This window comes from Aspergillus vadensis (genome assembly GCF_003184925.1).
Source record: "Aspergillus vadensis CBS 113365 unplaced genomic scaffold BO88scaffold_1, whole genome shotgun sequence".
NCBI lineage: Eukaryota > Fungi > Ascomycota > Eurotiomycetes > Eurotiales > Aspergillaceae > Aspergillus > Aspergillus vadensis.
In genome coordinates, this window is record NW_020292039.1 from 2099826 (window position 1) to 2122584 (window position 22759).

Genomic DNA, 22759 nt, shown 5'->3' on the forward strand with positions numbered 1-22759 from the left:
TCGACGGGATTTTCGTCCGCCAACTCGGCTTTCCGCTCCTTGTGATTGATAGCTTGCCTCCCACTCATTCGTTCCCTTCGTCCCTCTTTCTGTGATTATATTCGGTGTCAATCGCAAAGATGATGTTCAAGCCCTCATCGCCGCTCTTCTCGGGTCTTCTTTGGTAGGTCGCAATCCAATCTGACTGCCCCTGTCACCCGCCCGGATATCCCGCATTGCTACAACCACCCCCCCCCCATCATCATCATCATGATGCGCCGTGAAGCTAATATCACTTGTCAATCGAATAGGAAGATTCCGTGGCGCCTCTCCCAGCCCCAGAAGGCTCGCCAGAGGAAGCGCCTCCGTGGCGTTGACCGGGTTGTCGACACTGTCTCCGCCGCGCTGGAGCGCAATGGATACACCACCAAGGCCGTCGACCGCTGGTACAGGGAAATGCCTCGCGAGGAGGAGATGCTGCCCAAGGACAAGTACACACTGTTTGACAAGAAGGAGAAGAAGTACCGCAAGGGCATTCACAGTACGTTACACACTAGGCCCATTTAAGTCGATGGGCTGCCATTCCCAGAGGGACTCAAACGAAGGGGATTCTGTTCGAAGTTCGTGTGCTAATGCTATTTTTCTTCCAGAGCTACCGAAGTGGACCCGTGTCAGCCAGAGAGTGAACCCCCCTGGTTTCTAAACAGCTTATACACGCAGAGTGTGTTGGGAAGCTGGCAATCGCCTTTTACATATTTGTACCTGCATTATTCAAACTGTACTATACACCACACGCTGTGTCCGCCACGATGCTCTACAAGAAGCATCGTTGAAGGCACGGAAAGGATCACCGGAGTTTTCGGCAACTGGGGAATGACACCATGACTGCATTGTTCGCCTCGCTATTTACCATGTTCTTTATTCAGGCCTAAGGCACAGGATTCAATTCGATTTCAGAGACTTGGCATTTGATGGCATTTTCACATTCGTAAGAATAGGCGGTTGTTGGGAACCGATGGCAGCGCCAGAAGGCATCATAACAATACAGATAGACCATACAGAGGCTGCATTATGTTATTTGTCCCGTACATCATCCTTTCACACAGATATATAACCGCCCTTGACACCTTCCAATTGTTTGCAGAGCGACCACACAATTCCTGCCCAAAACGCGCGGGCCTGTCAGCGGACCAAACATGAGTCGTTCGCAGATCAAGAGCCTTTTGCTGATGCCATATGAGAAATTACCTGCTGATTACTCCTGCAATTTCTTTTGCTCTTGTTCTGTTGACCCTGCCTTCATGGATGAATTTCCGAATTAGATAACTGTGGCCGATCTTTTGCCAATCATCGAATGTCTCTTGCCAGCCTGCCCCTCCTTCATAATACACATTTCTTTGTCGGGCTAACATGAACGGTCCTTGCGGGGGTCTGCGAAGCATCCAGCATGATGGGTCAACCTTCCCATCTGGTGGATCATCTGTCGCATCGGGGTAGATTCTGATTGTCTTGACCATGTCACGTAGTCCAGACGCTTTTCGGTGTTTGTTAACAGCTAGCCTCCATGAATTGATTTTAGGAGTATAGACTGCTTTGCGTGGCACCCTTGGGTACTTTGGTTTCGCGCTGCAGTCAGGCTTTGGATATGGCGAGTTGAATCTTGGATCTCCTAGTCGCCTTCTAGCGTCGATAGATACTCGCGTAGGTGGGTCAATTACCAGCCAAGTTTCTTTATTGAGCCAGTGGTTCGCAAGCAGCGCGAAATGGTAAGGTCTCCGGCCTGGGCAGAGCTGGTTGTAGAGCCATTCCAGTCTCCGGTCCAGCCCATCTATGAACTGTAGCTCCCATCTACTCAGCTCGCTAATAGGAACCTTTCCTTCCAAAAGTCCTCTCAATTTCTGCTTCTTCCTCTCCCGGGACTCCTTTGTTCTAGAGCGAAATATGCACAGTGGCCCCTTCTGTTGCGTGCAAGAGTCTATATTCCTTTCTTCTTCCAAGCCTAATCCTGTACGATGGCGGGCCTCCAGACGACATGGTAAGCTTGATCGACCACCTGCAGGGGCTGCAGAGTATCGCACAGCTAAACCAGCAATATGATCAACACTCCCCGCTGTTTCCACATTCTTGACATGATTATGCTTGATAGAAACGTTAGGGATCAGTGTGCTGGAATTTGTTGAGAAAGCTTCTTTGCGCCTTGATTGGGTTAGGATCAATAGAGGTATCTGATCGGATGAACTGGTGACAGAGAGCCCAAATCGCGGAGTCCCGGCCGGTGGTCCTAGAAGCTCTGTATATTTGGACGGTTGCAGTGCCATCCGAGCAGACCAGACTTGATGCTTACGGAAATCTCGGAGCCTTTTCATTGTCTTTATTCTGCCTTCTGGAGAACTTGCCTTGGTACAGTGTGGTGCATTTGAGGCGATCGAACTCTCATAATTCTGGCTGAAGAGGCATGGAAGCGAAAAACTGCGTATATCTCCTGTACCACGACCTGCAAGTCCTAAGCGCATCAGAGTGCTGCAAGATGTATAGTGCAAGTGGCGTTGAAGTATGTCTATGTTGCTTGCATATTCGAGATGTTCTCGCTCAAACCTGCACTCTCTGGCGCATTCGCTTCGATACTGGCGACTTTGTCTTGCCTTTCCTCGCGTTGGCGCATGCTGATAGCCACGCTGAAAGAACAATTGGCTATACGAGCTCGTAACATTGCTTCCTCCAAGTGCATAGTAGATTGTTCGACTTGTTATGGATCTCGGTGTATGACTTCTCGAAAGCGCCCCGGTCATAGGTCTGAGAGAAGCATATCCACTGCAGAAGTCCGACGTAGAAGTATTCCTGTGGCGAGGAGGGGGCCCTGGGTTCCAAATAGTATCGGCAGCAATGTAGCTATAGCTTTTAAACCAGGTCGGTAGCCATCGCAGATTCCTCTTTTCTTCGCAAAACCTATTCTGCATTTTCTGTCCAGGATCCCACCAAATCCAGCGATAGTCATCGCTCGGCGATCCCCAGACTGCGCAATCATGGAGCTTTTGCAGACATCTTCGTGCTAGCAGTTTGTTCCCCTCATGTCGTTCTGCTGAGACCCAACCATACCAAGTCCTGCTATAGCGTGTAGTAGTTTTGTTTCCTTGCTTGAGCACTTTACCCTGGGTGAGGAAACGACAGAACTTCGCAATTTTCCAGAAGAAAACCGAAACACTAAAGAATAACACCGTGCCTGCGAGAAGCTGAAGCAACGCTTTGAGACCAACGTATTTTGTGGCTTGTATGGCAGATGCTTGAGCATTTTCATATGATCGAGTGAAGGGTTGGGATTGATATAGATGCATCAAGAGGGGTGCCATCTGAAGCAAGGGATAGTCATCCTGGTAACAATATAAGATATGCGCCGTTCAGGTCATGTACTGGGAGGCACACTGGCTTCAGTGGAGAATGATCTTGCGGTTTGTGGGAGGCGCAAGAAAAAGGAAGGCATGGCTGGTGCCGCATAACCATGGCACTGACCCGAAATTGTTGCATCCCTCGGCCTCGGACACTTTTGCGCTCCTTGCTATTAACCTTACCTTCCTTCTGATTTGATCGCCCAACTTGTCTTGAGAATCAGTATCCTAACCTGCTCCATATCTGGGGTAGATCATCACGAGGAAATCATCCATGTGAACAAGGCGAAATATATAGCAAGACTTCGCTTTTCCTCCGGAATACTGCATGTTCTACCACCAAGCTACTTCCGCGCCATAGTATCCAGTCAACCAACTGAAGCCGCTGATAGGTAGTACCCTTCCTGATCAGAGACACTGGGCTTCATACGAATGCCTTTTCGAGTTATTTTATGCTACATTGATCCAACTAGTCCGTCTGTTTGATTCGAACTTGAGCACTTGTCTTCCCAGTGAGTGGTCCGTTGTAACATGATTCTAGGGACGCCAAAGAATAGCTCCTTCTTCTCTCAGAGCCATCAAGTTGCAAAGCTGATCCTGGGATACAAGGTCTTTCATCTGGCTTATCGCGCTAAGAAAACGCTGTCGGTCTCAAGGCTACAAATCACAGCGATTATCTCAGGGATTCGATACATTTCTCGCATATGTTCACAATGATAGCTATAGCATATCACAAGTATGCAACTAGTGAGATTGGAAATCATAGACTAGGGCTGGGCCATTTCAACATTGCCCAAAATACAAAGACAAGGATATGCCTTGTCCTGGTGGCCGTCTTCACTATTCTTGGCAGAGGCATTGTAGATGTAATAGTCTCATATCTGGAACCAGGCTGTCGGGTTTTTCTATAGTTCTCGCGAGACTTTTGTTCTTTTTTAGAGGGCCTGGATTCAAAAATAGATCTCAGCTCAGCTGTGTTTGCACTGCATTAATGATCGACACATGGTGTCAATCTAGACAATATATGTCTCAGTCTTTCCAAGGCTACAGAAGCCAGAGTACTGGGATATAGTGGACACGCCATAGCTTTGAGGACTGTATCTCCTAATTATTTGAACCTAGCACTCACAGACGCATTTCAATTACTTCCCTTATCTTCATTTTGGAGTTTCTGTTCTGCTCCTGTTGAATGAGGGATGTTCAGATCAGGTGACCGTAGATGGTCGGTTTCCCGCCTCACTCTCTCGCCTCATTTTTCCCTTCAATTCCTTCAACACCAAGGCTCAGTGCCTGAGGATCGATCCCCAATTCATTCACACTTAACTTAATTGAACGGCACATGTGGCTATAAGTATTCACATTTCTTTTTTATACCTTTCTATCTTCTAGTAATGCATCGTCTGATGCTAGGATCGTCACTGTCCCAGATCAATCCATTAGTGAAGAAAAATAAATGAAAGCTGCAATGGTCGAGCTCCCCTGATGGTCCTCACATCGCCAGCGTAACCGAGCACTCCAGCCCGTATTTCAATCCTTAAAGGGGACTACCTCTCAGCTGTTTCAATAATTGAACGCAACGAGGCTTTCCCCCTTTTTTTGCATGGCCCCCTGGATATTACTTTATTCATTGGCCTGCGAACAAGCTCGGCGAAAACAGGGAAATTCTACTGAAGTTTGTTTTGGTCTTTAGGTTACACAACCCATAGCCTATACTTAAACCCCGGTTCTGGGTCGAAGGCACGGTTACCAAGTACCGGGATAGCTACTACACTTCTACACGCCCGCGGTGAAAAATACCCCCGGTTGCTTGTGGGGTTAGCACATCTAGGGCTGACGTCCAGTACCTCTTTTGGTCAAAGGCGCCCAGTGGCTGATCAGAATAATTGCTAGTGAAGGTCGTCTGCGAAGACCATCGTCGACCGGCTTGCCGGAAGGCTTTCAGACACAATTGGGTCCTTATGAATCCCAGCCCTGTACTTTTGGCCGCTTCGGATCGCCGTCTAGCCCTTCCTCGATCCCAAACAGGAATACACAGGACATGCCCCATGCGGCGGTAGCAACGAAAAACATCCCCTGCCCTATTAAATTGCCTGGTACATGTGATGTCTGATACACATGGGACATATAACTCGCGATATCTGTGACACCTTAAGCTAACATCCATGTGATTGTTCAACGAAGCAATCCCAAGCTGAACGTGAGCAAGGGTAAAAGGATGGCAACAAAAGAAAAAAGAAGATAAAGAATAGAGACCAAGTTGTGTTTTCACCGATGATATCTTACCGGGATACTACATTCCTAAAGCCATTGATATCTTTGTAATCGGCACCAGGCTCCAACCGGGGCGGGATGGATATACTACCGCAGGGATTGCCACCTCTGATCAATGAGCTTGCTGCAATCACATACACTCATAACATTGAGTTGCCCCATTCCGACATCCTATGCCCTAATTGTTGCGGGATTTGTTGCGGAGCCTAAGCCTCGTATAGATTAAGATCTACCAAACGATGATCGACCGCATACCACGTTCATGGAGGGTTACATGCACGGTGATGGCCCACCAATTTTTTTTCTGCTGTCTGAAAGGACGGGAAAAGCAAAGGAATAGTAACATGATTCGCTGAGCCGTGTGTATCATATCGTCGACATTTGGAACATATACTCTTGCGACAGCATCACTCCATACTGGCATCGCACATTCACAGATGAGCAAGGTTGTCTCCCTTGGTCAGAGGCAAAAAGGGGCAGGTAAATTGGTAATGCCTCGCTGCATCCATGACTCGCCTCGTCTCGGTTCACTAATCATGGATGTCACACGGTGAGCGAGTCCAGGGACTCGAGTCATGTCAGTACGCTAAGAACGTATCGTGTGGCACCCCACGGCGAAGAGTAAGCGGTAGACGCTAGTGGAATAGACGAGGATTTGGGGGGTGGAGTGGTGTTGAACGATGTCTTTCAGCATTGACGAAAGACAAGTGAGCTTCAAGCATGGGTGACCCTGGAACTGGACCACTTTGCAAATACCATCCGGATTACGGAGTCAGAAACAAACACATCACCTGCAGTAAATGCGGTGAAAGAGCTCCCTTTGCAGGATGTTCCAAGTTGTGCCCGACGCCACAATTCGGGACTATTTGCTGAACTATGACAGTTCCAGATGACCACTAGCCACACCCGCCGCAACGTAAGGAAGGCCGTGGTTTCACTACACCGCCACAGATGGGCCGTTGATCATCGTGTCAGCCACAAGTGGCTACTAGTGAACCATAGCGCAGCCGCCCAATCATCATGCAGCATGTCTCGTCCCACGCATCCCGAGGCATGCAGCCTACAGGAGGAAGTAGCGCCGATCGATCTTGCATTGCATTGCAGGAACACTCAACGATTGGTGTCTGAAAAAGCAATCATCCCCGATGACCACCATCTTGATCTTGTCGATGAAGAAATGAGCTTCGATGATCTCAAGACCAGCGGGAGTCACGGCCTCTCGTGTGACCGGAATTCCGTGTATTGATCGATCACAGCCTTTTCAAGGTTAAGTTTCAGGAACGTAAACATGACATACTGCACCCTTATCTCACTGCACGACAAACCCCGAATTCGTAAAGTGCGAGGGTTCGGCACGATAAGTGCAATGCAGAAACTACATGTCACCATTTCAGACATGGAGCCCTGATGGTGAAGACCCCAAGGTCTAGATCTTGCACGCACACCGTTGTACTGGGTATCATGCAGTGGACCCACCGTTCATCCGGCCGAAACCCCCAACTACAGGAAAGGGATCTGCATGTTGTGCGGTCTCAGAGGCAGTGGGACCAAGAGGCATCTGCAGTATCATCCCGGCATAATTCGGGTCTATCTCACGGAAATCTTGGGGAGAACGTCATTTGTTAGCCGAGCAGACCGGTGTCAGGAGCGTCATCAGAGATTCATGCAAGGCAACAGCATTTAGACAAAGTTTACTAGGACGGAGTCTAAGGTTATCACCTCTGTTACTGAACAGCCTATCATGCATCTCGGGATTACACAGGGAACACACCAGCCATAATTGAGGCTGGAGGGATATGTGGCTGGTGTGTTGATCTAGGACCCAAAGGGGTATGTTGTGTGGCGAAGTAGCCCCTGGGGCTTGACGCCCAGTCGCCCCTCCTTTTCTGCAGTGCGACAGGACCTTGTCCGTTCCCGTCCTTGTCGGATCGTCTCTGTTTACCTTGCTCGGGCTTTGGAGTCTGGAATGTCAAATTAGTGGATACTCCATGACCAGTCCAGGCCCTAGTCAGACGGATCCGCTCTCCTGGGTCTGAACCTGGGTTCTGACCGCTGGACCGGGTAAACGAGCGACAGAGACGCTTCAGACTCTCAGGACCAATATAGCTCTGAAGGTCCCGGAGATCCGCCATATGAGACAGTCTTCCAAGTCACGGTTTGACAAAAGTACAGATGGGAGCAGGATGGATAGGTATTGCACGAGTGAGCACCCGTCCGGGAGCTGTCGAAAACGTGGTTCCGGCACGGTCCAGGTAGTAAGCAGGAGTCGCCAAAGCTCGGATTTTGCGCAACAGATTTGAGTTTCCGGGCTTGGTATCCGGCGCTTGGGTAACTGGGAAGGGATCCTAGCACCCGTATCTCTAGATCCCTAGCTCGATCTCGCAATTTCCCCGGGAGGTCAATGCAAGGAGACTAATGAGGAATGATCCTTCCTCACCCAGGCTCTAGCTCTCGCTCCACGGGACCATTTCCGCCTCCCCAAACCATATGCAGTCGTCCTATGGAGCGAAATGGTTCGCGGGCGGAGCAAGCCATGGAAGTACAATATGAGCCAGAAAAAGTAATGAAATACAAGGAAAAACAAACCTGCCACGAACCATAGTTCTTGATCGTCATACATCCGATAGTCACTAGTTGATCCAACTGGGTCGAGTGATGTTAAGCTTCAGAATCAGATCCCCTGGCATGGATTCGCACTTTGACATCGCAGTGCTCTCTGCTCTCCAACCTTTGGGACCCGAAGTTCAACTCTGGGACTGTCCATGGTTCTCTCCTTTCTACCCGCGCTAACGGGACCCAAATTGACGCGTACCAAAGTCCACGAACTGTAGCTGATCTGGGTACTAGTGGGGAAGGGGGGAAAAAAGAAAACGTCAGGTCGCAGACAAATAAATCGTCTCAAGCGGATATCGTCTATGCAAGCGCCCTGTTGCAGGATCGTGCAGGTTTAGCAGTACCCAACGTCCGGTAACATTCAATATCCCGCAGCCTAGGGGCATACGGGGCCTCTGGTGCAGATCCCGGTTACTGGAACCCCCAGTATCTATTGAACTTAGTTCCTTCGTGGTGGCAAAAGACCATTGCCGTCTTGAGTACTTTCCTGGTTCATTTCGAGACTCCTATATCGCACCCTAGCGATCCGTTGCTACTATATACGAGAGGACGCATATATGAAGGCCCTGGAAGAAGCCTCTCTTCGATGTCTTCGCTCACTCAACAAGCTCAAGCCTACAGTCTCAATTCGAAACCTCAGGTTTTCTGCTTTAAACAGGCTCTTTTCACATCGCTTTCTCTCTCTTTCCTCGCGATCGATCTCTTCTTGACCTGCTGGAAATCAGTCTCAGAGCCCCAGCTGAGTACTACTTGTCGAAATTGCCATTGAGTCGATACACACCCGCGCACCAATCATCATGGTTCAAGGAAACGGAAGGAACGATGGCGGAAGCTCCAGCCGTGAATATGGAATGAACTTTGAGGTTGCGCCTCCTACAACAGTTCCCCTTGGCGTACCAGTGACACTACCAGTAATTGTGGGGGTCCGACCTGTGGGTAACCCACGAGGAGTGCAACAATTGGTTGCGCATGCCTCGCTGAGGAATGAAGCAGGCACTGCGCCTGCTTCAGGACTCACAGGCGTGCTTACATCTAGCGTGCGCAGTCGCAATGGCAACGGCACCAGCGGATACGCTCGATTTGGGCCTCTCAAATTCACACAGCCTGGTCGGTATCGGATGCGGGTTATGCTAGGAGCGGCCTCTTTCAACGGCGTCACCACGAAAGAATATGTTGAATCGGGTATCATTCAAGTACAGGCAGGCGCTGCCACACCACGTCCGAGTAAGTCCTATCGTTACTGTAGGTGAGAAATAACTTAAAGCTAACCTATTTGTAGCACCTACTCAGGTGTCAAAGCTACAGACCCTAATCCCGGAAAACATCGACATCACTGCGACTGACATTGCGACATGGCAATCAGCATAGAAGCCTTGGAGCACAGCCATGTTTCGTACCCTCCTTTTTTTGTATTGATTATCGGTTTTACTCGGTGTTTGTGAAGATTGCGTCAGGATCAGCCAGGAGTTTCGGCCTGTGTCTCAGCTTCCTCGCTCACTCATGTGAATTTCCTTTGTTCGAGGCGGGCCAAACACGAAGTGCAGAGTGTTGGCCACCACATGATTTACGATCTAGTTTTTATTTTTTATTTACCGCCTAGTATGTGATACACAAGCTCAGATTTAGCGAATGCAACTTTAATTGGATCTTTCCATCCCGGCACTAAACCGTCACATCTGCCAATCGTGGGCCACGCGACAGCGATCCAAATCCTTGCAACAAATAGCCAAATCGCAGAACCCACCATGGATAAACTTTTATGAAAATCAGGCATCAAGACCCTTAGAAATTGATAGAACAGCTCCACCAATAGCACATTTCCGCAGAAGGATCCATGAAACCTGTTTCATCTCTCATCACAAACCATCATCTTCTTCAACACCACCACCACCACCCCATTCAAATGACAGACCCATCCCTATGTAGATACCAGGAATTAATTCAATCCATCATCAATAACCAAACTCAAAAACAATGCTTAGCACACACTTTCCCACCCCCTTCGTAAACGCAAGAAGAAGAAGGGAAAAAAATACGAAGAAAAAAAAGAAAATTTCAATCCCACACCATCCCAGCACCGATCCCTATAAAACCCTCAACTAACTCCTATACTACCACCTTGATATTATATCTAAGCGGGTCCTCACTGGGCATCAACACTGCAATTTTTCACTCCCACTCAAGCAGCAATCTCCCCGAGGTAAGGACGAAATTAGCCCGGCGGAGAACAGATAAATCTCAATGTAACTTATTCAAGGCTGATTACTCCCGTCGAGGAAATAATGATGATGCTTCGCTTGGGCATTTTTAGTATAGTAGCAAGGATTTGGATTTTATTTGACTGAATGGATCCATCCATGAGTTAGTGAGTGATGGATGATCAAATCGGGATTTGAATCTTCGGTGTTTGGATGTGGTGGAGCTTGGAGCTTGCTGCTGCTGCTGCTGCAGTCAGTGATCGATCGTAAGTACTAATATTAAGATACGGGTATTATAGTAGTACTGTAGTAAATTTTACTATTATCATCTGGCTGAAGGATTCTCCTACTTACGTAGGGCTCAGGGACGAGGGAGTGATTATTGGTTGTTTGGGGATATTGATTCAGCTTCGGTTGACAGATTGGAATATCTTGGCTTGGAATGCTTGGTAGGTGGTGGCGGGGGTATCTGTGGGATTAATTGGCTGGGTTGAAAATTACTTGGGAGGTTTTTATGCTTCGTGGTGGTACAATTGGGGTGAGGATGGCGATGTTGGCGATGTTGGCGATAGGGGGTGGCGATCTGGAAATCGGGTTGCCTGGAGAGGGTGATACTTGCCTTCAGCTGTACCACAGGCGTAGTTAATGTCAATAATTGTGAATGAACTGTAACGTAAGCGGCAAGCGAGTCGGCCAGGTAAGCCAGTCGGCCACCTCTGTATCCCATACTAATCCAATATTTATCAAACTCCAATATCTCAGCCACCGTTGGCTCAATTACATTAGAATACTAGCTGAAGCTATATACATTCTTTAAGAAAATATATATTAAAAATATATAGAATAATAGGAGTTATATCGTGTATAATACTAGATTAACATAAATCACCTAAGAATACAGTGTAATAGATATTACTAGAGTATATATTAATGTATATTCTATAATACTTATATACTAAGCTTATATATGCTCTAATATGCCAGGCTTCTTAAACAAAGTTGATAATATGAAGTTTGGCTGTAGTATTACAGCTCAAAAATTGCTGGATTAGTATGGGATACAGAGGTGGTCGACTGGCTTACCTGGCCGACTCGCTTGCCGCTTACGTTACTACATCTTACTAATTAGAAGGATAACTTGGGCAAAAGTTGTTTTTGAGAGAGAATGAAATTTGATCATGTAGAAGAGTTCTTCCTTTCCCTAATGACAATGCTCAGCCACTGGCTAGCTAATGGTAATGTGCGGCGTCGAACGGTTGGATATCTTCAGATAAGGGTTTTCCAAAATCTGCATTAAACATTTTTGAAGTACCTCAGTTACTTCCATGGCTTGCTTTTCGTTCATCAGATGTGACCAGTACATGAGTTGAGCTTCAGTCTTGTCAGGTTGGGCGGTCACAACAACAAGAATATCATTCTAAGACAGCCACGTCAGCATTGTCTGCTAAAGGTTCGTTGCGGCATGCACAAACATGTGTCTCTTCATGCGTCTCTATCGGTCGAAAGGAAAGCCCTCCCGTATCATTGGACAATGCGCTCTCCACTGACAGACATGTATTGAATAGCGGTTGATCCTGGTTTCCTGGTAGCAATAGGCCCTCAAGGTCCACAAGTGAGCAAAATTGATGCGATTTATCCTCGAGAGTGCTTTTTTGGCTCCACTGGAGTGACTCTAAGAAAGAGGACTCTGCGTCCAGAAGATATCGACATGGAAGAACATTGAAGATCGAGCCGATTATGTCCTGAACTCCATCAATCGGTGCATCGCGTCCAGCGATTGTCGTTCCAAAACAGACATCGCTCGATTGACAATATTCTTGCAATACCAGTGCCCATGATAGTTGGAGAACGTTTGTTATCGTCACTTCGTACTTGCTGCAGAAGCGTTGCAGAAAATTGGTGTCAACGAGTGGGTTAACTACGTACTGGAGCTGAGAAGTAGTGCAGTTATCTCGGGAAAGACAACCTATGGAATTTGTCGGGAAAAGACACTGCGAAATCTCGCTGAGCCTCTGTCGCCAATAATCGAGATGTCGATTATTTTCTCTCCAACTATCCAGATATGTCACCCATGAGCGATATGACGGTGCTGGGTTAGGAAAAGGTAATCCACAATATGCCATAGATAGCTCACGGAGAAGGATCAGCACCGAGCTTGCGTCAAGAAACGCGTGGCTGCCTTCAAGTTTGCACAGAACCTGACCGACATCAGACTGGTAGATCGTGAGCCTGTAGGGTGTAACTTGGCTCTGCTGATTGTCTAAGTGTGATTCGCGTAGAGCGGTACTGAGATCATTGGAACTCAGTTGCCCCAAGACCTTAGCTTCTGTGGGGCAATTCCCTAGCACAACATGGTGTTCTGAACCAAAATCTTCCATCAAGATTGTTCGCAGCGCAGCATGGCGCTTAGAAACTAAATTCCAAGCGAAAAGCAAGCGTTCAATGTCAATCGAGACATTGTTGACAGTAACTTCCCAGATCGTGTAACTTAGATAAGATGAGTTCATCTTCCGGAGCAGTCCCTTGTGAGGATCAGTGCAAGGGTACACGTCCTCTACCTTGGCAGATCTCGGTAGCTTATCGAACTGCTTCATACCGGCTTCAAATGCTGCAATGTCCTGATATTTATCAGGAAGCAACGATCTATCCTGAATGGCTGCAGACTTGTTTTTCGACGACGAAGACGCTCTTAAAGCAATACGGTGTATCGTCTTGGCGTCAAAAATATCGTGAGCAGTGATATATATATTCTCGTCACGGCACTGCGCAACGACTTGCATTGCTAGAATTGAATCACCGCCTAGGGTGAAGAAGCTATCGTGGAGACCAACATCAGTTATGTCAATATGCAAAGTAACACCCATTATGCGGCGTAACCTTGACTGTATGTCGGTCGTAGATTTCGCCATAATGACACTGGCTTCCTGAGGACACATGTATGATTGTAATATTTCCAACGGCAATTTCGATGCCTCCTTTTTCAGATCAGCTTTGCTGGGAAGTCCAACGGACTTATGAGAAACGTGTACTGGCAGGCATATAAAGGGCATCATTGCATCTGAAAGAGTGGTTTGAAGGTGTGTCATAGCCTGATGCAAGCGGTCCCTAGTATCATTGTCCGGGCATTTGAAGACACATGAATAGTTAACACACGAACTGTCACCACACCCGACAAATAAGGCTAGCTTTGGTGTATTCGTATCGATAGGAACAACCCATTCTGCCTTTAACGGGGTTTCTTGTCCCAGAAGCGTTTGAGCCGCTCCTTCTACTTCATGAAGTACCTGACGTTCTTCCTTCACTTCAAGGTCGATATATTCGGTGGTCTTTCGCAGCACATCACCCACAGTATCTGATGACGAACCAAGAATAAAGTTGAAAAAGTCGCTCATCTGATGCAGGTATCCTTTGACTTTTTCAGTAGGGACCATTTCAGGATCAAACACGCCCCTCAATTTCATAGTGTCCTCTGCGTATTCGCATATGATCGTAAGAACTTGGGTCGCAAAGTTAGTATCAGTCTGTTGTTCTAATGCGTCTACTTCCATCAGTTTCAATAGGCTATGAGAATGTGCGTTGGGCAAAGGTGGCCTTGTTGGCTGGACAACAAGCAAGCTCTGGAACTGGCTGGCACTGACGGCTTCAGAACTGCATTGTCGCATCCGATGAACCCCAAAATGCTCGTAAGGCATTATATTTAAGGCATGCTTCTGTAGATCCTTCAATGCGTCATATATCTTCTCGTCGCTGTGTAGAATGACGCGAAGGGGGAACGTGGTGATGGTAGGCCCGACAATGCTAGCAGTCTCGGAGCTGTTGCGGCCCGTGACAGTCACCCCATACACGACATCCAATGATCCTGTATGACAGGCCACTACGAGGGCCCATGCAAGGCGACATGCAGTCGACAGAGTAATTTCATTCTCGTTGCACCTTTGAAGACAAAAGCTATGGACATACCTCTCGACGTTTCGGGGAATACGGCCCGGGGGCACCTTAGCTGGAAAAGGAACTGCTGCCAAACCGTCGAACTCGCCTGCCCAAAACGCTTTTGCGGCGATCTCGTCCAAGTCTAAAAGATGTTTAATGAAAGGGACAAATGGAGACGTCGCAATTTGCGTCCCATTGTATGCAGTTTCCACGGCATCTATGATATGACTGTAAGACCATGAATCGAATAGCGCATGATGCAGAGTCAACTTCAGTCTAGGACTAGGCTCATGCACAGTATAACAATAAAAGAGTGTTGTTCCTGGGGACATGGTATTTTCTTCATTTTGGCAGGTTGTCGTCGCATCATTCCATGCCATGTCTTCCCGGACGACAACTTGAAGCCCGCGGGAGAGTCGATGAGATTCAGAAATAAGGACTATCCTTGTCCTCAAAATTGGATAAGCTCGAATGACCGTGCGTAACGCAATATTTAACTTTCGCCAGTCGATACTTGGCGGAAGACTGAGATCGAAATTCGCTCGAAAAGCTCCAGGCTTGCTTGCTGTCCAGGCCATAAGACGCTCCTGGAGGGGCGTACAAGGATAGATGTCTTCAATGTCTTCCGAACTGACGCGACATTTGCTTGTAGCAAGACCGCGAAGATTTTCTACGTCGCCGTCCATCAATGAGAATGGACTTATTTGCTGACGACTTCCGGGCTTAACTGGGCTTGTCTTGATGCTTTGAGCTAACGCTGCGACGGTGGGGTTTTCAAAAATAGATGCAACGGTGATGTTGATACTGTGCCTAAGACGTGCTTCATTTACTAAGGCAATGGCGAGAGCTGAATCCCCACCAAGATGAAAGAAGTTTGTGCTGATTCCGATGTGGTCCAGAGGTAGCCCCAATATATCTGAGAACATTTGGGCGATACAGGCATGAAGAATCTCAGATGATTCGATAGGGCGCTCACTGGGATGCCTCAAATTCCGTAGCCCTTGTAAGTCTGTATCAGATAACCGGGACATAGTATTGCGCAGCAGCTTTCGATCAACCTTCCCAGAGGGCGTCAATGGTAACCTTTGGATTTGAACGAAGACTTCTGGAACCATATATCGTGGAAGTACCTCACAAAGGGTGGACTGCATGACTCGTATTCTCTCCCAGAATTGTGCCTCGGGCTTCATGAGTAGATCCTCCTTATTCAATGTTATGTTCGCTTCCGGGGCCTTCGGTCCAACTAACAGTACCAAGATTGGATCACGGTTCCCTATTCTGACGACCTCAGCAATTGGAGTGATGTCAGGCCATATCTCATGAGCTTGATGTTCAACCTCCCCAAGCTCGACTCGTTGCCCTCGGATCTTCACCTGTGTATCCTTTCTTCCCATGTAAACAATGCTGCCATCGGAGTTCTGCCGCGCCAAATCGCCGGTTTTATAGTAGGTTTCGGGCCTGTTTGACCATGGAACCCCGGAGATGAATGCTTGTGCTGTTTGCTCTGGTTGGTCCAAGTATCCCCCACCAACTATCGGACCACCGATGACGAGCTCTCCCACTGCTCCAATGGGTACAAGCTTCGAATGGTTTTCGGGCTCAACTATCCAGGATGATCCTGTAGCACTGTACCCAATATTACGAGGATCACTAACCTGGCTGAGCCCTGATCGAATTGTGGAGACTACAGTACATTCTGCTGGGCCATACGCCTGGGTTAGGTGTAGTTGACCTGCCCATCGGGAAATATCTGAAGAACGCATGGTTTCCCCACCGACGACGAGGGTCTTAACTTCATGTATAGCGCTGAAATCAAGGAGTCGTGCCACGGAAGGCACCAACTCTATCCAATTCACTCGAAGATCTAGGATCGCTTGCTGAAGGTTATCCACCCGTTGAGTCTCTGAAGGGATACACACAGATCCCCCTAACATCAGGGGAGTCAATGTTTCATGGATGCTGACATCGAATGCATATGACGCGAATTGTAAAACGCGGGAGGAGTCGCTCATGTTCTGCAGGGGACTGCTCAGAGCCATGTTGGTACAGAAGTTTCTATGGCTGATGATAATGCCCTTGGGGGTCCCAGTAGAACCTGAGGTGTATGCGATATAAGCCGGCTGGCTGGGATCAGATGCCGATAAATATTCCTCCTGGGTTTGGGTTGAAAGGATATTGGGACTAGTGACGGGAACGGTGATGATCTTGTGGTTCAGATTTGATATCGAGAGTTCTTGCTTGGAGGAACACAGGATAACCGGAGCCTTTACATCATGACAAATGGCTTGCACCCGAGCTTGGGGAAATGATGGGTCAATAGCGACAAAAGCAGCTCCAGCTTTGAGCACACCCAGCATTGCCACCACTGTCCACTTTGACTTTTCAAAGAGTAACGGTATTATCATCCCAGACAGCACATCTCTGGCATGTAAAACGTCACGAACCTCCGACGATAGCATATCCAAATCCCCGTAGGAGAATGACCCATCCCAGGCACAAACGGCTTCAGCTTCGGGCCGCCTGAGACACTGTCGCTCAATGCAATTATGGATGGTGTCACCCAGTGATCCTGTCGGCGCCACTCTGTTCCATCTATTGAGCTGGCGCCGATGCAAGTCACTGATCAGGTCTATGGACTTTAGCGGAAGTGTAGACTGTAGGCTTTTCAACGTGTGAATCAAAGCTGAGTTCAACAGTTCTGCGTGATCTTGATCCAGAAACGATTCTTGACCGTATATGCATATTCGGAAGTGGGACTTTGAATAGTCAATTCCTATGGTAAGATCGACATGTTTCTGGCACAGTTGTTAATGCTTATACACACTAAATCATAAGCTGCACGGTGCGAACCTTTACTTGAGCCAATCTTTCGATGGCCTTGAGTCCAATACTCTCAAGGAGGAACGTGTTAAAGCAACAATCAGAACACAGATCTCCATTTTCCCGCTCACGTACTTTATCTAAGGAGATAGCCTGCGGAATATGCGCCTCTTCGTTTACCGATGCCCTCCATTCCTCCAGGGTGCCGCTATCTGAGATTGCTCCAAATAGTACCGTAGAGGTATTGACATACTTGGAAAGGAGGATAGACCAAGCAGTTTTCAAGTCCTGGAATGGCGATTGGTTTCTTTGGTAATCTTGGTATTCAGAGACGGAAAGTGTTGTTCCAGTCGATTTCAAATTCGTGCTTAGATTGTGTAGAAAGCACGAGTCATGCTGGGATCCACGTGATCCGGTCTCGTTGTTCTTGTCAGTCATGTTGGGACTTCGACAGTACATACGAAGCAAACCGCTCTGTTAACATGTCGAGTACTCAAAATTCTCAATGCTCTTTCTCTTCTTATATGGTCCATTTATATGGCGACTAAAATCCTAAATGCTGCACGATGCTTACAAAAGAGGCTATTCGAATCAACATCTAGACTGTATTTCCTGGATTTGCAAAGCATCATGACTCTTGAATGCATTGGCAAAATACCAAATGCCAGAAATTCTTCTGCAGCTGGTCATGGTAAGTGATTATTTGTCCAAAAATGTTCGAGACTACTCTGAGTGTTACACGAACAAGCCTAAAATGAGCCTATTGCGTCACAACATCTTGATCTACATCAATCCCGAATGCAATCCAGCCAATCTATCTGATTTCTTCTATGACGGAGGTGCCACTTCGTCTCCACAGCCGCATCTAGGATGTCTCAAGGGATGAGCGACAGAAGCTACTACCTGAAATCTCGCAGGCAGTACCAATCACAGGTGACTTTAAACTTTGTTATGTAGACACACCGACAAGTCAACGTAATACCTTGTTCATCTGACACAGATAATCCATAAATGTACATAGGCCTGGCTAGGGCATTCTGGGCATGACTCCGATGTTGTTACGGCCATCCCTTTTATGAATTGAGCCGACTCAATATGAGACATATACTTCGCCAAATGCAGATACGAACGCGTGCGTGCTTCCTACATAGAATCATCGGAATGATTGATTGGCTAACACCATCAGTAGACTTCTAGTATCCCTCCATATTGCCCTCCTCACGAAGAAAATGTTGATAGGCGAAACGAAACATCGTGACCTCCCCTGGTACTAGTGGTGGAATCTGACATATATTACAGAGGGCATCACATATTCGTGAAAGCATTATTTCACCCAATTGTTTTACCATAGGACTGAATCTTCTACATTCTAAAGAGAGCATTTGTCCTTTCGACCTCTGGTCAGTTTTTAACCTACTTTAAACCTTCCAAAAACATGACTTTCACGCCTGGAGTTGGCCCGGATGGGACTGCACCACCTAACTCCTCCGGAATCCATGTTATCATTGTTGGCCTCGGCGTAGCCGGTTTAACTGCGGCTATTGAGTGTTATCGAAAGGGCCACAGGGTTACCCTCTTTGAAAGGTCCCCGGTAGTAAAAGGCGTTGGTGAGTGTCGGGATATACTGATGTTTCGTGTCTTGCAACTCACGAGATCTCGACATAGAGGGTGATGGCATCACCATTGGGGCGAACGGCTCACGCGTCACTGCCAAGTGGGGCGATGGGACTGTACACGAGCGAATGCTACCTTTCCGGTTTTTTATTGAGAAAATCAAGGTCATCGAGTATACAGGCTATGACCTGGGTGAGTTCGAGCTCCGTGGGTATAACCGAGGTGACGGATATACCCTTAATCGAGGCACCTTGGTTACGGTCATGTATGAGCATGCGCGCGAACTCGGTATAGACATCCGTCTAAACTCTCCTGTGACTGACTACTGGGAGACGGACCATGAAGCAGGCGTTGTGGTCCACGGTGAGCGCTTTGCAGCAGACTGCGTTCTTTGTGCAGAAGGTGTGCACAGTAAAGGCAGGGAGAAGATCACTGGGGAACAGATTGTTTCTTGGGAGACTGGCTGGTCCGCATTCCGAGGCTGCTTGAATACGGATGCGGTAGCGGCTGATCCTGCAACGCGATGGGCCCTTGATAACGCTGAGGAATATGATCAGACAGTTGGCTGGGTATCAGACGATATTCACTTCGCGCTGTGGAGAGGGAGAAAGGGAAAGGAGCTCTTCTGGTACTGTACCCATGAGGTAAGTATTTTCTTTTATCCCAGGTCATTTAGATACGAATCTATACTTAACACGCTTAGAACGAGTACGCTGCGGAAGAGGGATGGGATGGCAGTACAGACGTTGTTGAGAACGTCCTTGACACCATCAAGGATTGGCCTGTGCGCCCGCAGTTGGAGCCACTCATTCGGAAAGGGAAGGGAGGTTGGTATGTCGATCAGAAGTTGGTGACAAGGGAGCCAATGCAGACATGGCTGTCTCCTCGTCGAAGGATGATGATTATCGGCGATGCCTCCCACGCCGCTCTTCCATCTAGTGGCCAAGGGGCTAGTCAGGCAATTGAGGATGGCGCGGTTTTGGCAATTGCACTAGAGCTAAGTGGAAAACAAGATGTACCTTTGGCTCTTTCTGTCGGGATGGCGATCAGGTATGCTCAGCCCTCAAGAGCCACAACCGTATCCCTTGCAGTAACGGCTTACCTTTTCTATAGACACGCACGAGCATCTGTGATCCAACGTGGGGCGCCACTAGTCTTGAAATCCATGATGAAGACTTCCTGCAAAGATTTGCGGAAGGATCTAAGTGGCGTTACTCCTCCGCATCCAAGTTGGATTTTTGACCATGACTGTCAAGATTATACTTATCGCGAGTTTGCAAAGGCTGCCAACTCCATACTCACTGGCAAACCCTATCAGCCCACCAATGTCCCAGCAGATGGGTTGTATCGGCTAGAGTATAATAGCCGGACGGTGAATGATCAGCCATGAGTGGCATGATGGCTTCTTCAGGCGAACAACAGGAGTGGGGTTTCTACTTTAGTCAAGATACTGCCCATACTATTGTGCTGTGTAACACGGGGAAGCGTCCAAGTCAGCAAAGGGGGATTCAAGTTGACCTCGGCACATTTATTTGTTGGGGTTCTTTACCGCAATCCTGCAGATGAGTGTGCTAGTTTCCGATTGGATTTGATCTTGATTATTTATGCCAAGTCAGTCTGATGCAATGCCAAATTCTATCCAAGTGCTTAATCTGGAATTTTTACGTCCCTAATATCTGGTAGTATGGAAACCAATGCATACATACTATCCTAGGCCCTTAAAATCATTCCACTAGATGCAGAAGTCCAAAAAAGGTTGAATGTGAGAATATTCTTGATTCTATCATCATTTTAGCCTCTAACCCTCAGTAACATTCTAGTAAAATTCCTCACGACAGTCTTTTTCGCAACATGCATTTGGACACTGTCGATCTACAATTCTCAGAAAACCTTGTATAGCATCCTGCGGAAGTCTGTCTAGATAAATGATGTGTTTGTGTAACCACCCTCAACCAATGAATTTTATATTACGAACTGAACTGAGAGTACTGGCTATACATCTTATTCAATATCCTATCCCCCTGGCGAGCGAGCTTCTAAAGGTCGTAGTCAAGCAATCCCCTGCTTGTTCTTGTATTTACCCCTTCCCGAGGAAATAGCAAGAATCAGGACATCACATCATGGCCTATCAGACAATAATTCCCCTCACACTCCTAATCTTCGCCATCTACCACGTCCTCAGACGTCCAGGGAAGTACAACGTGAGCAAAGCCCCAGATGAAAAGAAGGCAATTTGGGCTGGATATTACAAAGTATGCATAGCTTAAGACCTTTCTATCTAGAATATTCATCTAATCAATGTTATCTCCACTATCTGTGTAGGCGAAATCATTATCCCAAACATGGACAATCCCAAGAAAAGACTACCATCTTCGCATTCTTCCAACAAGCATGCTCCCATCGCTTCGAACCGACCATCGAATAAGTTTCACAGCGGGGGTACATGATGTATGATATTGCTCTTCATGTCTTCAAATATAATTTGAGAGTCAACTAACAGACATCTTCTCTACAGCAACAACAATCTCGCTTCACTAAGACATTCGAATGCGCTGCATTCGCCAAAAGCGTACAGATAAATCTGAACAATAACCTAGGTAATCACCATGCCTTATACCAGTAACATCATCAAAACATAACCAACCGCCCCTTTACACAGGGAACTTCCTCCCAATAATGTACGAAGAAATGGAATATGCATTGGACCAAGAACTCGGCAACTCACACGGTAAGCACTACTCTAATCCCCCACACAACCAACCCTAACAACGAAACAAATACTCCTCAGAATGGCACCCCCTCCACCCCCTCCCCACCCTCCTCCGCATCATCGCCCTCGTCTCCGGCCGCATCAACATCGGCCTCCCCCTCAGCCGCTCCCCGACCTGGCTAACCCTATACACCAAATACCCCTTAACAATGATGTCCTCAATCTCCTCTCTCATGCAATACCCAGCTGTGCTCCGCCCCCTAGCTCAGCACTTCATCCCCTCGCTCCGCGAACTCGACTCCATCCGGAACGAAATCACCACCCTCCTCACGCCAGAATACGAAGCTATTCTCTCAGGTAAATCAGACAGGAACACTATGACCCGCTGGATATGGGATAACAGCGAGGAACACGATCGGACAATAACCTACCAGAGCCATGTACAGGCGATGATGACCATCGGGACGGTGTTGGCGAATGCGGCGGCCGCGGCGCAGTGTCTGGTGGATTTGGCGGAGCATGGGGAGGAGATGGTGCCGTTGCTGAGGGGGGAGTTTGAGCGGGTGGTGGTTAGTGGACGTGGTGGTGATGGGGATGGGATAAGTAAGCAGGCGTTGAGCTCGTTGAGTATGATGGATAGCTTTGTTAAGGAGTCGCAGAGGGTTAGGCCGCCGGGGGCGGGTGAGTTTTCTTTTCGTTCCATTTTGAGAATGCCTTCTAGGCAGAATTTAGTGCTTGATCGATCTAATGATGTTGGCGTGTATGATAGTCACCTTCCAACGCAAAGTCCTGGAACCTTTTACTCTCCCAGACGGCACGCAACTCAAGGCAGGTGAGCATATCGCGGCGCCGGCGTTCCATGTTGGCTGGGATCCGGAGTATATTGAGAACCCGGAGGTGTTTGATGGGTTGAGGTTTCATCGGATGAGGAGTCAGGGTGGGGTGTCTGCTACTACTACTGGTAAGTACCACTATGTGTCTGTGAATGAGACGTCGTTGCATTTTGGGTATGGGCGGAATGCTTGCCCGGGGCGATGGTTTACGGCTTTTCAGATTAAGTTGTTTCTGGGGCTGTTTTTGGTGAAGTATGATATTGCCTCTGGCGCTTCTTTGGGAGAGGGGAGTAAGAATGGGGACGAGGGTGAAGACACTGTTTGGATTAGGAGGAGGAAGAGTGGTGAGGATGATACATAGAATAAGTTGTTGCTGTGATTAAAGCAGTGCGGTGTGATGATATATTT

The 22759-nt window shown here is 47.8% G+C and overlaps 9 protein-coding genes across 9 annotated transcripts; 6 read left to right on the plus strand and 3 right to left on the minus strand.

The window, feature by feature from the left end:
* Positions 1-59: 59 nt before the first annotated feature.
* Positions 60-738, plus strand: BO88DRAFT_400423 (mitochondrial 54S ribosomal protein mL60). Its single transcript, XM_025705567.1, has one exon. It carries the CDS (start codon positions 250-252, stop codon positions 544-546), a length of 297 nt encoding a protein of 98 aa, XP_025568540.1. The 5' UTR covers positions 60-249; the 3' UTR covers positions 547-738.
* A 146-nt stretch (positions 739-884) lies between these two features.
* Positions 885-3692, minus strand: BO88DRAFT_460391 (uncharacterized protein; the record flags this gene model as incomplete). The annotated part of the gene is made up of 2 exons (XM_025711110.1): positions 885-3055; positions 3596-3692. The coding sequence occupies 2 exons, from the start codon at positions 3690-3692 to the stop codon at positions 1224-1226; spliced, it is 1929 nt and encodes a 642-aa protein (XP_025568541.1). The 3' UTR covers positions 885-1223.
* A 2597-nt stretch (positions 3693-6289) lies between these two features.
* Positions 6290-6959, plus strand: BO88DRAFT_21367 (uncharacterized protein). Its single transcript, XM_025701949.1, has one exon. It carries the CDS (start codon positions 6523-6525, stop codon positions 6877-6879), a length of 357 nt encoding a protein of 118 aa, XP_025568542.1. The 5' UTR covers positions 6290-6522; the 3' UTR covers positions 6880-6959.
* Positions 6960-7323, plus strand: BO88DRAFT_21366 (uncharacterized protein). The gene has a single exon (XM_025701948.1). The coding sequence runs from the start codon at positions 7041-7043 to the stop codon at positions 7257-7259; it is 219 nt and encodes a 72-aa protein (XP_025568543.1). The 5' UTR covers positions 6960-7040; the 3' UTR covers positions 7260-7323.
* On the minus strand, positions 7308-7840 carry BO88DRAFT_400424 (uncharacterized protein). The gene has a single exon (XM_025705568.1). It carries the CDS (start codon positions 7763-7765, stop codon positions 7388-7390), a length of 378 nt encoding a protein of 125 aa, XP_025568544.1. The 5' UTR covers positions 7766-7840; the 3' UTR covers positions 7308-7387.
* An 808-nt stretch (positions 7841-8648) lies between these two features.
* BO88DRAFT_21387 (uncharacterized protein) lies at positions 8649-9847 on the plus strand. The gene is made up of 2 exons (XM_025701951.1): positions 8649-9470; positions 9526-9847. The coding sequence occupies exons 1-2, from the start codon at positions 9044-9046 to the stop codon at positions 9612-9614; spliced, it is 516 nt and encodes a 171-aa protein (XP_025568545.1). The 5' UTR covers positions 8649-9043; the 3' UTR covers positions 9615-9847.
* A 1623-nt stretch (positions 9848-11470) lies between these two features.
* On the minus strand, positions 11471-17632 carry BO88DRAFT_460400 (gramicidin S synthetase 1; the record flags this gene model as incomplete). The annotated part of the gene is made up of 2 exons (XM_025711111.1): positions 11471-17169; positions 17225-17632. 2 exons carry the CDS (start codon positions 17630-17632, stop codon positions 11857-11859), a joined length of 5721 nt encoding a protein of 1906 aa, XP_025568546.1. The 3' UTR covers positions 11471-11856.
* A 997-nt stretch (positions 17633-18629) lies between these two features.
* Positions 18630-20241, plus strand: fqzB (FAD-dependent monooxygenase fmqB; the record flags this gene model as incomplete). The annotated part of the gene is made up of 4 exons (XM_025703702.1): positions 18630-18801; positions 18860-19452; positions 19512-19858; positions 19922-20241. The coding sequence occupies 4 exons, from the start codon at positions 18630-18632 to the stop codon at positions 20196-20198; spliced, it is 1389 nt and encodes a 462-aa protein (XP_025568547.1). The 3' UTR covers positions 20199-20241.
* Positions 20242-21484: 1243 nt separating this feature from the next.
* Positions 21485-22712, plus strand: BO88DRAFT_327018 (cytochrome P450; the record flags this gene model as incomplete). The annotated part of the gene is made up of 3 exons (XM_025702488.1): positions 21485-21536; positions 21597-22199; positions 22288-22712. 3 exons carry the CDS (start codon positions 21485-21487, stop codon positions 22710-22712), a joined length of 1080 nt encoding a protein of 359 aa, XP_025568548.1.
* Positions 22713-22759: the final 47 nt, after the last annotated feature.